Source organism: Daphnia carinata, chromosome 1, assembly GCF_022539665.2.
Source record: "Daphnia carinata strain CSIRO-1 chromosome 1, CSIRO_AGI_Dcar_HiC_V3, whole genome shotgun sequence".
Taxonomy (NCBI): domain Eukaryota; kingdom Metazoa; phylum Arthropoda; class Branchiopoda; order Diplostraca; family Daphniidae; genus Daphnia; species Daphnia carinata.
This window is the reverse complement of record NC_081331.1, coordinates 4844480-4864433: the sequence shown is the minus strand read 5'-3', so window position 1 is coordinate 4864433 and position 19954 is coordinate 4844480. Positions and strand designations below refer to the sequence as shown.

The following is a 19954-nucleotide window of genomic DNA, read 5'->3' as shown; positions in this document are numbered from 1 at the left end:
GGCACTACTGAGATATTGAGCAATCTAGATCAACATTTCCATTGCGATTAACTGGCTTGTGTACGTCAAAAGAAATACGCACCGCTATTTCGTGTACATCACGCAACACATGCGAACAAACGTGATAACCATGAGCTACAGGATTTAATGTATTTACTAAGCTTGTGTCATTTTCGGTCAAGATTCTAGATTCGAGCTGATCAGTCCACTTGCACTGCAGCTTCCGAAAGTCTATTGCATATCGCGATGATAGAGATAAGATTTAATCCCTTACTGTGGGGAAGTTGATCGACCAACGTCAGAGTTGGCATTTAGGTAACCTATGTGTTTCATTGGGGAACACGATTAATTCTCTTCATTTCCGCCGACTGACTTTTTGTTCTCGTGCAAAGTACACAAACAATTATAATGTCAATGCGTAGCCTAACTGTGTAGGAAGAGCGATAAAATTATTTGATAAGACAGCATCCGACCGAACCATTTAAATACCAACGCCTCGTCCCTTCCGTTATTATGCATTTCGTCCTCTTGGCAACAGAAGTGAGAGCTTCCGCTTAATTTTAATATCATCTTGCGTTTTAACACGCCGCAGTTGCACAACATGAAAGCGCTCGCACTGCTAGCTATTTACGGTAAACAGGGATTGATTTATTTTTCACCATCCGTTATTGAACTGATCATCAAATTTGATTTGGAAAAGGTCTTTTGGCATTTGTCGCAGCAGAAACACAACCCAAGGTAATTTTCTTTTAAGCATTGAAAACAAGAAGTCTTACCTTCATGTGGCATCGTTTATTATTTCAAAGGTGGTATCGAAGGACATAGATTTGGGTGTATCTGATTATCAATGTCCGGAAGGACTTTACGTCGCTCCTCACGAGACGCAATGCGAACTGTACTACATTTGCGCTTCAGGTGGCACCCCAACTCATTTGTACCATTGTAAAGACGACCTATTGTTTGATCTCGTTTACTACGGTATAGATTCTTGTGGTTAATTTTGATGCTGTGATGCACACTGAACGTTATTTGCTTTTCAATGATGTAGGATGCAACTTCAAGGAATTAACGGATTGCGGTGACCGCCTTTCGCCTTTCACATGTCCGTCTCCCAATGGTAAATTCCCTATTAAAGAGGGTGCATGCAGTTCCCAATATTACGTTTGCACTAACAACGCCACTTCATTAGAGGTATGATATTTGCACGTAAACACGAAATCAAATGGTACTAAAATCCCATTGACTCCGCTTTGTTCTTTCTTATAGACTTGCCCAAATGGAGGAATCTTCGACGCTCCTTCATCGTCATGCATCGCATCTACTTGTACAAGTAAGTTATTAATTATTCATTTCGTCCCCCTTTTTTTAAATGGGAAAAATCCTAATTCAATTGCGTAGCGACAACGACAGCTAGAGCACCCACAGCACCGGGCGATTTCCAGTGCCCGGCACCCAACGGGAGCTTCTCCAGTCCTTATTCCTGTTCTCAGTACTATGTCTGCATTGATGGAGTATCATTCCTCTTCGTAAGCACCATATTTCCATACTTGTCTTTAAATCTGTTGAGTCTTAAACTGATCAGGACTAATCAGTTTCTATTTTCATACTGTAGAATTGTGCTGCTGGGCTTTACTACAATGCTCCTTTTGACATCTGTGATTGGCCAGCCAATGTCAATTGCAACTTGTAAATGTGTATTCTGCCAGATGGTGAACAAATTTACAATTAAACTATCACCCACATTAGCAGCAAACGAAATCTAGAAGGAAAAATGTGAGTTAAAAAATTTGTCTTTAATTATCGTTGCGACATGTAAGGTAACGGTAACTTGCAAATTTGAATCCAATCTCGTCAAAAGCATTACAAACATAGGTGTCACAAAGAAAAGATAATGACACGAATAATTTTGAAATACACAAAGAGGTTGGTTACACAAACCCTTATTGCTCCCTATTCTCTGCCAGTAATGGTATAGATATATATATTTAAAACTTTTTACAACTCGGTAACAAGTACGGGCGATGCTTCAAACGCTTCAAAAGTCAGAATCGACGTTTAATGATCCAACGTTTCGGGACGTACGCCTTAAAATTTCTGTAAAAAGTAACAACTTGTATCCACGCAAAGAAATACTGACAGCTATGCATATAGACGCTGGCAATGTTTATTGCCAGTTTTTAAAATTCGCACTGTTGCCATTATCTTACTTTTTTCTTTAAGGAAAAAAAAAGCCGTTCGTGAAAGCCTTTTGGTTTCTCCCTATGAACAACGCATATGAAATTCATGTTCAATCCGATTTTTCAATTGTATAAAAATAAAGAATACAAATAACATTTTACGATATTTTTTCACTTGAAATATGTGTGTAATATGTTAAAATATGTTAAAATATGTGTTGGGAATCGAAATGCAACAAGAATTTATTGAAAAAATTGGATTTTAGGGAAAAGGGTGGTTTACAATGAGCCATTAGCACTTGCAACTGCACATAAGGAATACAGATTCAGCGAAAAATTATCAGCGGAAAATTAAAACCACCATAATGGAAGCAATTTTTGGATTTACAGTTTTATTCTTCTTTGCTTTGATAAGCTATTTGGGTTGGAAGCTGTTCAGCGTTGACCGCCCTTGTGAGTACACCAGACCAGGACAAGCGGAAAGCAAACCGGGCAGCCCGAGCCCCGTTGAAGCAAACCGCGGAATACAATGTTTCGATACAAAAAACATAGATCCAGATGCTTCCGGATTCGCATTGCCATCCTTCAATAATCCAGCAATAATGCCACAAAACCGCGGATCCGCATCTGTATCTACAGACAAGCAAAATACGCCACCAGAATGTTGGGCTGCTGCAAGCCTGACTAAAAACCGGACTCCCCGAAACCCAGAGGCACCTAAGCATCCAAAATTCAGCGTAAATGACATATTACCAGCGGATTTGGAACCTGCCACGGATGTACAGCGTGCATTTGCATTTTGGAAGCGGTTAAGCGCTAACCGCCCTTGTGGGTACAGCAGTATTAGGAATACTGATGAACTCCAGCCCAGCAACCCGACCCTCGCTGAAGAAAACTGCGGATTACAATTGACGTATTCCGACACAAAAGACATTGACCCAGATGCGTCCGAATCCGCACTGCTATGCTTCGATTATCCAACAGTGAAACCAGAAAACTGCGGAACCACATCTGTATCTAAAAACAAGCAAAAAACAACACCAGAGCGTTGGGCTGTCGCAAATCGGAAAAAACCAAGGATCCCCCACATTCTAGACGCACCCCTGTATCCTAAAATCAGCCTACAAGACACATTGCCAGAGGTTTTGGAAACTGCCACTGAGGTTAGGAAGCTTTTCATTGTTAACCGCCCTTATAAACGAATAAGCGAATACCAACTCCGGCCTGGCAGCCCGATCCTGGTTGAAGAAAAGCCACTAGAACGTTGGGCTATTGCAAGCCTGACAAAAACCCAGACGACCTCAATCCTACAGGCACCTCAGCATCCTGAAATTACCGTACAGGACACCGAGGACACCGGCACGGACACGGAGCAAAATGCCGGTTCGGTAGAACCATGTAAGCAAATTGAGGATTTTGAAAAAAATCCTCCTTCTCAAATTGAACGGCAACCAACTCTAAAATTACGAAAAGGCCTCAAACGACGGCTTTTGAAGCGCTTTGCAAAATCCCTGAAACAATCTTCTAAATACAAACCAAAACCATATTGTTTGCCACCCCCGCAGCCAATAAGGCAGAGAAAGATCTACTTGTGGTGTGAAACATATGGTAGGGAAATAGCATCGTCTTTAGATAAACCAGAACTTACAAGACAAGAGAAGATATATGAACTGCTACAAGGGGAGATTAATCAAATCGAAGATTTTTCGATGCTCCAAAACATATATCGCGACTCACTATTGAGCTTGGGTTTGCTTTCCAAAAGCGAGGCTGAACTCATGTTTGGAGGAATTGAGTCCCTCTTGCCAATCCACTGCGAACTGCGAGATAGACTATCCGAAACAATTGGACCAGACGGCCGATTTGAGAACATAGGAGAGGCGATTAAAGATTTTGTACCGAAATTAGACAATTACGTCGCCTATTGTTCGAGATTAGTCGAAGTTAAAACCCTATTGAACGAGAAAAAGTTAACCAATTCTCCTTTTGAGAAATTCCTGGCAGAATGCGTAAATTCAAATTTTTCGCGCCGTCTCGATTTATGGAGCTTTTTGGATTCCCCACGATCACGCGTGTTTAAGTTACCTCTACTGATAAAGGATATACTAAAATCAACTCTAGAAGCGCACGACGACCACCATATGCTAGAAAAAAGTCTGAAAGAACTTTCTGACATTCTACAAAGAGTTGAGGAAGCAACCGGACTTGCGACCTTTAAAAACGCGATTGCAAAAATAGATAGCTGTAGTACGGCTGATCCAATACTTCAAAAAGCTACCATGTTGATATGTGAAGGTTGGCTTAAAAATGTTGACGGTTTGAAGCTGTATGCCTTTTTGTTTGACAGTGGGTTAGTCCTGACCCACCAGCTCCCTAATCAACGATTCAGTGTATACAGGACGCCGTTTGAAGCAGGAAATTTTAAACTGGTCGACTTGGGCGAAAACGAAGTGAAGCCACTTAATATAGAAATCTTCTGCAGAGGAAGTAGGTCACAAAACGCTTTCCAGGTGAAATCACCGTTTTCTCACATCAAGCTAAAGACGAACTGCGCGATTGAAAAGGAATTTTGGATGTCGCGTCTCGGCAAAGTCGCCAATGGCCAGTCCTTCTAACATACTGTATATTTCTGGGAGGCGTATATAAAGGATTAGACTCCTACGGCAGGGGTGCGAATTTTGAATACATTTTCGCTGACGTAATGTCGAAGAGGTTCATAAACTCGTCCCTGTTTGAAAGGGTTAGGTCCTTTATGGTCCTTTTTCGTTTACAGTATGACAAAAATGGAAGTGCAGGCAGTTGGTTCAACCACATTAAATTGGCACCCTAAAGCACAACGCTCTTTCCACTAGTGTGTGTACTGTTCAGAAATGAACGATTAGCGGTGTCAAAACCAACTTGCAAAACCAACTTCCTCAGAAAAGGATTACGAGTGACACGGTAACGAAAGGCGGCGTGTATAAAGGATTTGACTCCTACGGGAGGGGTGCGAGTTTTGAATACATTTTCGTTGACGTTATGTCGAAATTGTTCAAAAACTCGCCCCCATTTGAAAGGGTTAGGTCCAGTATGGTCGTTTTTCGTTTACTTTGTCGTTACTCGACTTGTTCTCTCGGTGTCTTTAGTTTTGGCATTCCTCCCTTTCTCTGAACAAAAAAACTAACGAAATTCACTGTTTAGTCTTAAATTCACATGACCATGACGTGAGGAAATAACTTCCGCCTCGGTCTACGGACCAATAAGGAGCACAGGCATGGCCTTAGGGGCAGATCCTAACGGCGCTCAACTGTGATTAATATTCTCATCAATCAAACCCCATCTCATTGAACACGCTGAACAATATTTGGCCTTTCTTTGCACGATACACAATAACAAGTGATTGTAGCCTAATTATCGTTGTACATTGTTTGAGCATTAGCTGTTCTGTCGCAAGCGTAATTCACTAACGCCGATTCCACCATTTCGTTGTTGCGGATTTCTATCCGGCGACGAACAGCGAATGCATCAATTACTCTTACAATAAACTACTGAAAAAAAGGTGAAAAAATTAAGGATCATTGTAAGGGAGAAAGGAAGTTATAAGAATAAACAATTTATTTTTGTTCTATGCGGGCACAAAAACCGAGTGCTCTGGTGGTTGCAATACTATGTAATAAAAAAAAAACCGAAGAAATGTTACGGGATAGATTTTAGGTAGAATCTATTTCACCGAAATATTTCGGTGCAATAACGGCCTTTTCCTCATTGTACCGAAATCTTTCGGTGCAAAAATGGCCCGCCGAAAAGAAAAAGGGAAAAAAATGCCTTACAAGGCATAGTCCGAAATGCAAAAATGGCCCGCTGAAAAGAAAAAGAGAAAAAAAAATGCCCTACGAAGGCATAGTCCGTCAGGCAAAAATGGCCCGACGAAATGAAAAACGGAAAAAAATGCCCACGAAGGCATCGTCCGGCGGGCTAAAATGCCCAACGAAGGCATAGGCGTCAGACAAATATGGGATTAAACAAAGTAATTAAACTGGGACTTACCTTTAAAAATCAGCTTTATCCGGACATAACTAAACACAACGTAACACCTACACTATCGACATAAACGTACAAATATTAAAAAACCGGCACTTAACACGAGAGATATTACCTAACACTACTGTCTTTCACCACGAGACTATACTAATTTTCCCTAGCAAGCAGAAGGATTTTCAGTCGCGTAGTGTGCAATTGCCAGGTAAGTTTTAGGCTTTCGCTGTTTCATTTTACTTAAATCATATAAATTTTAATTAGCAAAAATCAATTTTATGTACTGTTTTGGTAGTATACGAATTTTATCTTTCGGTACAAAAGGAAAAACTTATTTTATTGCAACGAAATTCTTCGGTGCAATAGCGAATAAAGCCACTTATTGCAACGACAGATTTTGGTGCAATAGTGAAAAAAGCCTTTATTGCACTGAAAAATTTGGGTGCAATAGATTCTCCCTGGATTTTATTGTTGTGTTCTTATTGTTTTTATTATAAAATTGATTTTATAATGCATTCACTTCCCGATGAAATGCTGGAAAATGTTCAGGCTCATGTAAATCCTGTAAAACTAATAATAGAGCAAGGGCAACAGTTGTCAGTTTGGAGAGTGACCACACCGATATGTACAATTGCAAGGGATGCGTCAGAGGTGTACAGCCTATTGAACTTTTTAACTCACGCAAGAAGTGAATGCGTCATAAAAGTAAAAAGTGACTCCACCAAGTTATCCACCATTCTAATGTTGTTTTCTTGCACAGAAGGCAACAACCAAAAAACTACTGTGTATGCATCTTATTCTTGCTCTATTTCACAAGACAATTTCAAATTCCAGGAAAGTAAATTAATGCATTCAGAATTTGAAACAATTATTTGTACTAACTACTGTGTATGCATCTTATTCTTGCTCTATTTTACAAGACAATTTCAAATTCCAGGAAAGTAAATTAATGCATTTAGAATTTGAAACAATTATTTGTATTTTTTTACACTTGCAGATTGTATTATAATTTGCGATATACCTATATGAAAGTGGCTGGAGTACACCTAGCAGGGGAAACAAGTCGGCACCCACTTTAACTCCCGAACAATCAGGGATTGTGAATCATCAAATAGAAAGAAACCTTGTAGGTTCTTAAATATTTAAATAACCAGAAAGCTTATCAAAATTACAAAATATCTTCACACACTTAACATATTTGCTTATACTAAAATTTGCTTGGTCAAGATGGTTGCATTTGCTGGCAGTGGGAAGAACTATGCTTCTACAACTTACAGAACGTGTCAACAAAGAGAACCCCTATTTTAGATTTTTGTTGATGGCGGAGAATCATGCAGTATGCAATGAAGCTGGCGGAAAATTTCCAAACAACGTCGTTTGCAGAACCATTTACCAGTTGGCATATCGCCATATGTATCGTTGGTCAAGGCCTATTGAAAAAAGAAAAGCAACGGGCAAAATCTTCCCAACAAATTTGATTAACAGTGGGATACTGAAAGATCGGCGTGGCATGAGAAGATATCAACGAGAAAAATTGGTTATTGATACTCTTCATCGCTTCTGGGGATCAGCCGATGATTCCATTACAGTTGCTCACACGCCTATAAAAGTAATCAGCAATGTGTTGTCCCAAGATAGTTCAACCGACCAACCAGTCATCGAAAGAATTCTTTCCGCTGAAGAACGTTATAAAGTGAGTGCTAATGTTGTAATTTATATAATTTACGACTTTGTTTCACCAGAACTTCCTTCCTTGCAGATTGTTAGCCGCTGATGCTAAAAAAGGTGTGGTCTGCCTAAAAAAAAACCAAACGATGACAGATTGAAATTGCCCTGCGATGCCTATCTTAAAATTTGTCAGTTGAAGAAACCCAATTTATTTGAAAGTGATGAAGTGGACTGTATTATGGTAGACGAGGGGCAAGATATGAGTGGAGCCATGCTTGACATTTTTCTACGTTATCCTGGCCCTCGGATTATCGTCTGTGATCCACACCAGCAAATCTACCGTTGGCGTAAGTAAGACTCGAACCCAGATTTTTTTTTTTTCTTATTTTAAAATAATTATGTAAAAATGTGATTATTTCAGGGTATGCCGTGAACGCTTTGAATAAAGTTCCTGCCACTCACACATTTTACGTGACGCAGGCAATATTATAGAAGAGTCGCATATCCAACATAATGGCCTTTAAACTCTCAATTGTTTTTCTTAGTCCTTTCGATTCGGACCGGAAATAGATTTCATAGCAAATTCGCTTAAATGTCTTAAATAATGTCAACGACAAGTGCTTGGTGGGCATAAATGTTCGGGATAGGTTAAGCAGTGCCACTTATCCATTGGATATGGCACTCAGAAGTGGTAAACAGTTTTGCTTCCTCGCTAGGACCAACTTGGCCCTTTTCAAAAAAGCGGTTCAGGTTCTTGGTTGTGACGTCGCTAGTAATTCTCAGAAACCAAAACCAAAAATCGTGTTTGCAGGGGTGAGAATCGCCTAATACCAAATTGTGGTATCATGGAATAAAAAGCTGACATTCTTTACTTTTAGGGATTAAAACCTTTGTATTTGGAATTGTTGCTCGACATTAATCGTGTACGACAAGGAGGTAATTTGCATTTTAAAAAATTTGAATTAGCGTATTAGGAATTTCACCATTTCCCTCTTAGTATTTGATAAAATTGCAAGTCCATTTCTTCGCAACCGTCGAAGTGTTGCGTCGAGGAGTTGCCGTTCTAAACCGAATAAGTTTAATAATTTGCAGGGTGGGATACTTTGCAGGTAACCCTGAGTAACGCAGGGACCGATTGAAATCCAATTATTAATAAAGAAAAAATAGATAATAAATTGATTTAAAATTTTGTGTGTAATCAAGTGGCAGAACAGTAAATTAACAACATGGCAAGCCGAACAAGAACAACAGCAAATGAACAAGGAAAAATAGGGGAAAAAAAGAAAAGAATACTTGCTCAGATGTCTCCATAGTAGCGCACTTCCAGAACAGATTGGCTCATTTAAGGAAAAACTCCCCCCTAAAGGTAATAGCGCATTGTCGCAGAGGTAAGAGACAACCTATTAACTGTGCCACCATCACGAGACAATCAACTCTCGTGAGGGACAACTTGTTAACTTCTGCCAACATCACGAGACAATCAGCTCTCGTGATGGTCTTCTTCCGGCGAGTGCGTGCTAGTGAGAGATGGCAATATTGCTCACCATCCCTTCACTTTCACTGCAAGCTTGTGCCGTGAAGAAGGCAATTGAAACAGAAAGAAAACATTAATAGGTTAACCCCCACATACGACAACGAACAACTCCGTTTACGGGTTCACCTCCCAGTTCCTTTGGTGTGCTATTGGGGAAGGACATCTTCACAAGTTTGGAATTAGAGTTAATCCAAAAAAAAGGTTGAAAATTGGGAATTTTGATACACATTGTGTTGAAAATGGAATGTAAACGGCTCAATGGGGCACTTGGGGCATTGCAGCCTAGGCCACCTCCTTCTGTGCTTCCGTGGTAGGACTCACCCGTGATCTCTACGTCCACGAACACGGACAAATGCAGCTGATTCAGTAGTTCTAACGACGACCTCTCACGTTGAACACAAGAAACATAATCGACGGATTCATATTGGGTGTAAACCGGTAAACGTTCTTCTACAGCAGCAGTGCACGTCGATTCAGGTAACTCAACTTCTTCGATGGAAGCTGAAATCGGGTCCACAACGACGGAAGCATCTAAGTTTTCATCTGCCTTTTCATTCACTGTAGCCAAATCCGTCTTCTCGGGTACTTCTGTGGAAGCTGCTTGTATTTTTCAGTGGCACCGGTGCTTTGGAAACAACCGGCTTCTGTGCTGGTACTTTCAATTGAACTTCCACTTTTTCCGGGTTGGCAGGTTTCAGGCAAGCTGAAACACCAGAGGAATCGTGATGAGTACGCGATTATTTTTTCATTTTTAAATAGTTGTCATCAAAGGGTGAAGGTATTTATAGCAAATTGAACGGAGACAATCTTTGTGGTTCTTTCAACGAATGGGTCGCTTGTTCAGAAAATGATGAGGAGAAGGCTAAAACTAAAGACACCGAGAAAACAAGTCGAGTAACGACAAAGGAAACGAAAAACGGACCTCCCCTTTAAAAGGGAAACAAGTTTTTCAACTTCTTCGACATAACGTCAACGAAAATGTATTCAAAACTCGCATTCCCCCCGTAGGAGTGAAATCCGTTCTGTACGCCTCCTTTCGTTACTGTGTGTCGCTCGTTCTCATTTTCTCAGCACGCTTCTTTTGGCCTCCCTTACACGTACTTTTCTGAACAGTCTTAACATTTTTGAAAAGAGTGGTATAGTTTAAAGTGGTTGAAACGTTTGTCTATCCGTATTTTCCATATTCCTTCCTTCTCTCACATTTTTTCTGTTTTCTTGCTTGTTTTCGAACGAAACAATGATTTGATTTTTCGTCCTAAGTTCCTAAATTTTTTCCCCTTTTTTTTCGGTATATCATCATTTTCTGAGGCCACGTTAACCTTTTGCTGTTCTTGGAGTTCTTTTTGCTCTTTGGTGCCATTTTCTAGCTGGTCCACACGATCTTCTGCCACTTCAAGCTCATCTTGGATCCCTCCGTTAGATTTTGCCTTCCGTGACGGAAAATGAAGGGCCGCCCACTTTTTCAGTTTGCTTCCCAATTTCCCAAACTTTGTTTTTTTTTTAGCTGTCGCTGGCGTGTCATATTCCGCTGCTGTCTGATCTTGCTCAGCCACCGGTGTTTTGTCTGCCAATTCGTTTTGTAACACATCTCGTTCGGAGGTTTTTTCGTTTTCAAAACTTTCTCCAAGATCGGCTTCAGTAGCTGATGGTGACTGACAAGGAAGGTCCGTTACTTCAGTTATTGTAGGACCGCAGCCCGTTGGTACAGAATTCGGAAACGTAGGTGACTCTTGGTCCTTGAAGTTTTTAACGATGTCTGTCAGAAACTCTTCAGATATATAGAGGTAATGGATGTGATAAACTGTGCTATAATGTTGGAACTCTTCTGGTATTTCACTAGGTAAAGCGATGATATGCATGTGGCCAACTGTATCATAGATTTCAAATATTTCTGACGGTTCCAATTCTTTTTCCAGCTTAGAAGCTTCAGGCGTTTCAGCAAATTTATCCGTAAAAGTTTCACGCAAGTCTTGTTTTGCGGACCATTCTTTATAACGCTTCATATATTTCCGTTCTTTTCTTTTAGCCTTCGCTTTCTTTGTTGGAAGATGAGCAGCAATCCATTTTTTCCATTTTGTCATCAGTTTCACAAACCTGTTTTCCTTTTTCATTTTTAAAGGGGTCTCACGAGGTGGAGAATATATATTATAAAAGCGGGGGTCGACCTCAATTACTTTAGCATTATAGCATCTTGGTGGAACACTCGAAAACATAGGGTTCGAGATAAATAATTGATTTAGGTATTCGTTTTCTTTAGGCATTTCGCAGCAGTCTTCAGGCATTTCGCAGCAGTCTTCATACATTTTTTGCAGAAACTCTTTGATTTGTGTTTTGTCGGTATGGACGTGGGTAACCGGTTCAAATTCTGGTGGCACTTCTGGCATCTCATGAAAATCAGGTATATGCAAAATATGAACGTGGAGAATTTTCTCAAATTCTGGTAGCAATGGTTTACCAGCAGAAGTTGACTTGGATTCGGCAAAAACCTCCTCTGGTTCTGGATTGTCGAATGGATTAGGAAAAGGAACTGCCTTTTCCTCGTTTTCGGGATCGAAAACATCTGGTACTATTACTTCGTTGTCTGTGGCCGGGCTGGTTACCATAAACAAGAATTCCGAATTTTCTGATTGGATTTCTGGGTTGTTAATATAACTGGTGAAAGTGTTCCTGGTTTCACAACGATCTTCCTCCAGTTTTGGATTGTCGAATCGATTTGGAAAAGGAACTGCCTTTTCCTCGGTTTTGAGATCCAACACATCTGGTAGTATTACTTCGTTGTCTGGGGCCGGGCTGGTTTCCATAAACAAAAATGCCGAATTTTGTGATTGGATTTCTGGGTTGTCAACATAACTGGTGAAAGTGGCTTTAATTTCACAACAGTCTCCTTCCGGTATTGGACCGCCGGGTTTTTGTTTCTGGTCGGATACGCTGAACTCATTGCAGTGGCATTTGGAATGCAGTACAATGCTGCGCTTCTCCAAACAACGATAACACATCCAAATAAAGAAGCTTAAAACTGTCAAACCCAAAACTGATAAGATTTCTTCCATTTTGGAGCTTTTTATTTTGTGATATTTTGCGAGTGTATTCCTGGCTGAATTTGGACGCCTGCTTATAGGATGCAAGAGCTGATAGCTCGGTAGCAAACCACCCTTTTTTCGAAAATGCTATTTTGCAAAAATGAAACTTTAACTTCTTGTTACATGTCGATTCGTTGCACTTATTTCACACATATTTCAAGTGCAAAAAACATGTAAAATATTGTTTTAATTAATTTTCTTGACGTTTACAATGTCGAGTCGAGCAGGGGGTTTCGTCGATTTGCTGTAGAAAGTAGCCCTAGCGCTTTCCCAAATGGTTCACGCTATTATACCTTTAGTGATAATATAGATAAATAATTGCTTCTTTTAATACTCGTGACTGTAAATCTTGATTCATTTTCATTTCCTTCACATTGGATTCGATAAAAGCATGTTTAAAAAAAAAACTTGCTTTTCGTATTATATCTTATGTTTACAACTCTTTTTAAATAAATATAAAAGTTCAATTTTTAACAAGTGGCAATGTTGGCATATTCAACATGATTTTTGTCGTCTGCTCGTTGTAAAAGTTTCTCATGTAGTGTACTTGTTTCCTTATTGCCACGTGAATTCCTCCTTTCATACGGGAAAAGTTTCATCGTTATTATGCCAGTTGATACTCAATAAATAAAAAGTGAGTGCATTAATTATTATTAGAACAACCAACAAACTTACCAAGAAGCTTTTGTGTCCAGGTTCGATTACATCGTTGGAAGTTTTGGTTCAATGGAAATGGAAATGAACGGAGCAAATTTCAGTATGCCTTCAGATTACCATAGTATAGATGAATTAGATTCAGAAGCTCTAGAAGATTTAGAAATTGCTTTGTATGGGATGCTTCATCATGCATCAAATGAAGAAGAATGTTGCCTTAATCCCACAAATTACACAAACAATTCTTTACATACACAAGCTGCTGTGCCTGATGATGGTAGGAACTATCCCAAATCTGAAGAAGGCCACAGTAGTCCAGAAAGTCAAAATGAAGAGCAGTCAAAGCCAGCCAATTTTGTATGTATTCCACCAGTAAGTTTACTATCCAATATAGGTTATGAACAATCAAAAAAGCATTTAGAATGCATGGAGAAAACAAAAGTGACAAGCCGAAATAAAACACAAGATTTCTTAAGGAATATAAATCCTAAAGAACAACCTTTAACTTCCTTTAAGAAAAGGAATCCATTTTCTCAAAGGTTGATAATAGAAGAAAGCTGTAGGCCAAGTCAATTGAAAAGAAAACCGTTTGAGGTCATTACTCTTTCGGATGACGAAGATTCAAAATATGTCTCCATCGACAAATCTTCCAAACATAATGACACAAAAAGAGTTTTTCCTTTACCATTAGGCATTGAAAGAGGACCACAAATTGCTTCAATCTCCTTACCTGTTGATTCCAGTGCATCATCAGCTGAAGGCAGTGAATCTGACAGTTCTGTTACAGTGCTTAACCCCCTTCCAGGCCCTTCATGTATGTATGTGGATTCATCCCCAGATTTATCACCAAGCTCAACAACAGATTCATCTGACTCTGAAATTGAAGTCATGAAACTACCCAAAATTGGCTATGATAAAGTTGATATTAAGTTGAATGTCAATTCACCTAATACTGGAAGCACTCTAGACACTTGCATCAATTCATCTAGCTCTGGTTTGAATTGGCAAAAGTATTCTAGTGAAAAATGGACACCAGAAATGATAAAGTTCTACGATAGAGATGGGTCTGATAGAGATTTGGAAGCAATCTTAAAATCTCTTCCGAAAAACGTCAAGTGGCATTTGGATATCGAAGATCGTCGTGGAAGCGACTTGCAGAGAAATCGTTACTTTGGAAAGAGTGCCAAAACGCGATGCACTAACTGTAGTCAGTGGGATCATCTCACTAAGGACTGCAGAGATCCTAGGAAAATCATTAGTTGTGGTATATGCGGCTTGCTTGGACACAAGCAATTTGCATGTCCAAATAAAATGTGTTTGGGTGTAAGTCATGCAATTTCCGAATACTTCAACGTCTGCTTTGTAATTATTGACTTATTTTTCATCACAGTGTGGCCGGCCAAGCAAAATTCTTGTTGAGTGCTGTCCTGAATGTCGTCGAGAGCAAAATATTATTTGTATGATCTGTCGTTCTAAGCATGTCACTCAGCGCTGCCCCGATCTGTGGAGGCGCTACCATTCAACAATCTCGAATCAATCTGAAGAACCAAATAACACAGGAAACGTTTTAAAGCCTAGCAATCAGTTGTTCTGCTGTAATTGCGCAGGTATACGTCGTAAAGCACTGTATGAGACTTTTCAGTATCCATTCTTTTTAAATTATTGTAGGTCGTGGTCACCTAGTCCACGATTGTCCCGAAAAACGCTGGAGCAAGTATCTACCTGCCTACCCTACCATTTTCTCTTATACGAATCCACGACAATTCCTTAATAGCGTCACCAGTGATGGCAAATCTTCCATTTCGATTAGTGAAGATCGCAAGGAAATTTGGGTCGTTGGGAACAATATGCAATCCCAGTCCCCTAGAAAAGGGGGACGCCAAACTTATACCTTGCCACTTGATCGTCAACCGAGCGAAGGTGCATTGCAAGCAGCAAGAAACACAATCTTTCGTGAACTGAAACATATAGAAATATTTTGGCGGAAGCAACCAAAGAAAGGTCGGATGATAGTTGAGTTTTCAGGGAACGGGGACACCAAGGAAGCAAAAAATAGATTCAAAAAGCTGATCACCTTTCAAAAAAAGGCTGAATCAAGAAAAAACCCTGCAAAAGAAGAGCCAAATTCCCAAATTTCTAATAATGTACTGAAAGAGAAAATTTTCGTTGCTCCCAAAGTTGTACCTTGCGCTGTATCTTACGTTGATATCAACCACCTTAGCCGCGACGGCAAACGCATGCACCGTCGCGTCCGGGTCAGTTTGAATGAAAAAGAGAAGCGTAATGCAGGAAAGTTGTTGGCAAAGCTAGAATTCAAAAACCGTGTTCAGATCACATCGTGTCAAGTGGGGAACAAATGGGAGGTTACAGTACACAAACTCCCCAATGGCAACCCTCTTTCTGCCGTTAACTCTATCGTCAGTTATTTGGATGCAGCGTCTGCTAGGCCTGGGGTTGTGTAATCGTTGTACTCAGACAACATTTACTAGGATTTGCATGAAGAAATACTATCTTCAGGCTGACAATTGATTTTGGTTGTAAAGGGAAATACATTTCATAAAATATTTTGTTTTTATTCTCCTAGTTCATTTGTTAATACAAATCGAACAACGAATGTCTGTCCACCTATTCTTGTCATCATGTGCTGTTTTTGTTGCTAATGATAACGGAAATCAAACTGAAGTAGGTTCTCAAGATTAATAATTTTAAATTTTTGATTTGTTTCCATTCCACTGCCAACAAATTACTATTTTTTCTTTTTCTTAATGTCATTATACAGTGTTACATTCCTGCACTAGGTGGCGTTCCGCTTTCTTCTAATTGGTCGTTCACTTTCAAATAGCCAACTGTTCGAATCCAAAAGTTGGAACAGCCGACAAGTCAGTTCAGCAGAGAAGGGCGGAGAAGAATTCAATCAAATTTTAATGTGTAAGTTAGCTTTGATTATTTTTTATGTTTAAAAAACCATAAGGAAGTGTTGTGCTCTATTTTGGATTACAAATTTATGGCCTTATAACTTAAGAAGAACATTGTTTATTCACTACACAAGCATGCCAGCCTAAAAATTAACAGTATTCTTAAGTTGCAGATGTAATTGGCCTAATGAATTTTTTACTTCACAGGCCTTGACATTTTTAAAGTGTGACAATGGTGCCAATCAAATCATATTGTGCCTTGGATGGGTACTATGAAATGTATGATACAATTGGAAGTGGAGGCTTTGCTAAAGTCAAACTTGGCGTCCACTGTCTAACTGGTGAAAAAGTTGCCATAAAAATAATGGATAAGAAGCAATTAGGGGTAAGTAGCTTAGATAAATGTTGAGAAGAATAATAAAATCTAATGCTTATGCTGTTACAGGATGACCTACCCCGAATTCGACTGGAAATCGAAGCCATGAAAACTCTGAGCCATCAAAATGTTTGTAAATTATTTCAAGTCATTGAGACTGATTCCAAAATTTTTATGATCCTTGAGTATTGCCCTGATGGAGAGTTATTTGACTATATTGGTACTATATTATATTTATAAACTAATGTAGAAAACTGCTTAAATCTATCTTATTTGAAAATCAGTTGAAAGAGATAGGTTAACGGAAGATGAAGCAAGACATTTTTTCAGGCAAATTGTTGCTGCTGTTGCTTACATACATCACAAAGGATTTGCGCATCGTGATCTGAAACCGGTAATTCCTGCTACACGAACATTTATGTAGATTCTTTTAAACAACCAATCTGTTTGAATTTGTTAGGAAAACTTGCTGCTAGATGATGGTCAACAGCTAAAACTTATAGATTTTGGACTTTGTGCAAAACCGAAAGGTGGGATGAATTCTCATCTAGAAACTTGTTGTGGTTCGCCAGCATATGCTGCTCCAGAGTTAATTTCTGGGAAATGCTATTTAGGTAACTATCAGTTTATATTATTGCGTACATTTTTTCCACTAGGCATTCAAATTTGATCGTCATTGTAGGATCCGAAGCAGACATTTGGAGCATGGGTGTCCTTTTGTATGCTCTTCTTTGCGGTTATCTTCCTTTCGATGACGATAATATAGCTATACTTTATAGAAAAATTCAAGTAAATGTTTTGACAACTTTCACATTCTTTAATCATGTATATAACTCAAAATTAAATTGCTTACGTTGTAGAGCGGCATTTACGAAAAACCAGAATGGTTAAGCGAATCCAGCATGGAAATGCTAGATCGGCTCCTTCAGGTAGACCCTAAACGTCGGATCACTATTGCGCAGTTATTAAACCATCCTTGGGTGACCAAAGATTGCTACCCAAACTATAACGTGCAAGTAAATATTTTTGTATTCATTAAAAACCATGAAAGTATCCTTCAAAATTATATTTTCTTTTAGTGGGAAAGCATCTATCAAACCAAGGAACTTGATGACGAATGCGTGACTGAAATGGCCGTGTCGGTCGGCAAATCCAGAAAAGCAATGCATTCAATCTTGTCTGACTGGTCTTACGACTACAACACAGCAACGTATCTGCTACTGTGGAAGCGTAAACAGCTTTCGAAGTCCGTTAAGCTAATGAGAGATCAACCGGTACTGGAAATGGCGAAACAATCGGTCATCGTTTTTAGAAATGTAATCCTTTTTCGGATTTGTTTTCAGAGCATACCTGGAACCCCAGTGTCGGGATTGAAGCGCAACTTGATGGAAGAAATGAATTCTGCCGGTGATAATCTCACTAGACGCAATTCTCTAAAAAATTCGCCTCGAACCATACATACATCATTGGAGGGAGGACTCGATGACGTGGATCTCCTGGCGATCGGACAAGGAAGCCCCATCAGTGACATCATTCAACGCGTCCTCGGTAATTAGGTCTTTTGGCCTTTGACTTCTATTACATTTGCTAAGCTGTGATTTCTCACGTAGAAACGCAGCCTCCATTTTCCCATCAGCATAACAGCAATATGACGCCTTTGGCTAAAAAACGACCTTTGGAGGAGAAAGAATCAGAATATGTTTTTGCCAAGCCAGTATCTGTGGCTCCCACTCCATCTCGTAAAACCAAAAGACAATCCCCGGGTATTATGGTCATTTCATCGTTATATTGTCTTTTTTATACTATCTGATTTTTTCTTCAGACCATTCCAAACTCTCTCCGTCACGCTCAATGGACAGCGCCCTAGATGACATATCAAAAACTCCAGCTACTCCAAGGAGGTAATAGCTCTCCCTGAATTGCGTAACAGTCACTCATTTCTGTCGAGGGATTTGGCCCAAAACAATCATACTCCACTGCTATTACTATAAGACACTCAGTTAAACACGCAAACCTAGTTTTTATTCGAACGTTTTTTATTACTACAGTAGCCGAATAAACGACGAAAATCGTTGGATGGATACTCCTGAGCGAGGTGGCGTTGCAGGATCTAAATCAGCCCGAAAAATGTTTGGTAGTATTGAACGAGGACTGGACCGCGTTCGCCTGATGCTCACGCCTCGTCGGAGACAGCTGCAGCGTGGGGATGGAGAAATGGAATTTGCGTCGAACGGACCGAACGTAGTCGACAACAAGGTACTGCATAGGCCATGAACTTTATCATAACACAGAGTCTGAAAAAGCCATAAACCACCATGTGTAACCAACATCGCAAGATCTTTCTGTTCTTGCATTATTTTAATCTTTTTCTTAAAATATTTTCTTTGTTCTTCGATATAGACGCTTTACAACGTTTCAACCACATCCAGCCGTGATCCTGATTTCGTCTTGTCGGAATTGCGCAGAGCACTCCAGAGCAAAGGCATTCCTGTTAAACAAAAAGGGTGAGTTCTCACGTGCCTGCATTTCTCGTAAATTTGAAATGGCACCAGGCCATCAAGGTGGACAATAATTTTGGGTTTTCCGATTGATCGTATGGCTTGCAATCATATGAATGAAAAGTTACATGGACCAAGTGATTCACTATCACTGTACTCTGTGCAATAATCCGATACTTTAATGTATATATTTCATCTCAAGGTACACGTTACGAGGAAGGATCACGGAAGGCGTCAGAGCCAAGTTGTCTTTCGAACTGGAAGTCTGCCTCATTCCACGAGTTGATGTGGTCGGCATTCGCAGAAAACGATTGAAAGGTGATGCCTGGTGCTATAAGCGCGTTTGTGAGGAAGTTCTTCGTATGGCCTCTATCCAAACAGCCGCTTAATAATGCCATCAAACAAAACGGTAGTAATATGCAATTGCATGAAATACTATTATGCTACCCCATGTGTTGATTTGCATTTTTAGATGGTCAACGTACGATTGATTCTCTCGTCTTGCCTTTAACGATTTTAAATTTTCCAAATTGATGTTCTTTTTTTTACTTAAAAAAAACTCTTTTCCCCCGTTTCCTCAAATGCCATAATATTGCCCACACTTGTGATTCCAATTTTAGCATGTAACCGTTTGGTCGATAGGAAGGTGATGGGTAAAAATGGTACTGATTTGAATTCATGGACGAGTTTCATGGGTCGTGTTAACGTGGTACCGTGTACATTAAGCATTACTTACATTTCATTTATCTCTTACCTTCGAACGTTTTTTTTCTTCATGACGATAATAAATGCAGCGAAAGCCAACATTTAGAAAACATACCATAAGTACTTGCGGGATTGGATAATATGTCATTAGTTTTTTACTTTTATGCGCTGACTTTTGTCGCTCTACAGTGATGCTCAATATATTATTATACTCTATCAGATTGCATACCATATCCATTTTGCTCGTTTGTTGTGTTATTAGCTAGTGTTTTTGGTTAGATGCATCTTTCAAACCGTGTGAAGAGTTAGTGAAACTTAAAAAAACAACTAGAG

The 19954-nt window shown here is 39.6% G+C and overlaps 3 protein-coding genes and 1 long non-coding RNA gene across 8 annotated transcripts in view; all 4 read left to right on the top strand.

The window, feature by feature from the left end:
- The first annotated feature begins 544 nt into the window (after nt 1-544).
- The window catches only part of LOC130692369 (protein obstructor-E-like), a 93638-nt gene continuing 74228 nt past the window's right edge, over nt 545-19954 (top strand). Inside the window, exons 1-7 of the mRNA XM_057515475.2 lie at nt 545-632; nt 701-738; nt 807-978; nt 1049-1191; nt 1267-1330; nt 1399-1526; nt 1613-1692. Of these exons, the coding sequence (XP_057371458.1) occupies nt 602-632; nt 701-738; nt 807-978; nt 1049-1191; nt 1267-1330; nt 1399-1526; nt 1613-1690 (654 nt within the window). The 5' untranslated portion in view covers nt 545-601 and the 3' untranslated portion in view covers nt 1691-1692. The remainder of the gene's footprint in view (nt 633-700; nt 739-806; nt 979-1048; nt 1192-1266; nt 1331-1398; nt 1527-1612; nt 1693-19954) is intronic.
- Nucleotides 6617-8871, top strand: LOC130692387 (uncharacterized). Of its 4 annotated transcripts, none has more exons than XR_009001379.1 (9): nt 6617-6896; nt 6955-7029; nt 7112-7132; nt 7189-7317; nt 7419-7884; nt 7951-8206; nt 8281-8672; nt 8738-8795; nt 8857-8871. It is a non-coding gene; the product is annotated as an uncharacterized LOC130692387 (long non-coding RNA). The 4 variants fall into 4 exon arrangements; XR_009001377.1 differs by having other exon boundaries at nt 6952-7029; XR_009001378.1 differs by having other exon boundaries at nt 6955-7132.
- Nucleotides 13012-15741, top strand: LOC130692334 (uncharacterized). The gene is made up of 4 exons (XM_057515424.1): nt 13012-13107; nt 13169-14450; nt 14518-14734; nt 14796-15741. Exons 2-4 carry the CDS (start codon nt 13200-13202, stop codon nt 15587-15589), a joined length of 2262 nt encoding a protein of 753 aa, XP_057371407.1. The 5' UTR covers nt 13012-13107; nt 13169-13199; the 3' UTR covers nt 15590-15741.
- LOC130692339 (maternal embryonic leucine zipper kinase-like) lies at nt 15965-19720 on the top strand. Of its 2 annotated transcripts, none has more exons than XM_057515435.2 (14): nt 15965-16055; nt 16250-16427; nt 16488-16638; nt 16703-16812; nt 16879-17032; nt 17101-17207; nt 17279-17434; nt 17498-17692; nt 17762-17966; nt 18029-18181; nt 18241-18319; nt 18470-18674; nt 18819-18922; nt 19119-19720. In XM_057515435.2, exons 2-14 carry the CDS (start codon nt 16275-16277, stop codon nt 19303-19305), a joined length of 1959 nt encoding a protein of 652 aa, XP_057371418.2. In that variant the 5' UTR covers nt 15965-16055; nt 16250-16274; the 3' UTR covers nt 19306-19720. The 2 variants fall into 2 exon arrangements, with proteins under 2 accessions (XP_057371418.2, XP_057371419.1); XM_057515436.2 differs by having other exon boundaries at nt 15966-16055; nt 18467-18674.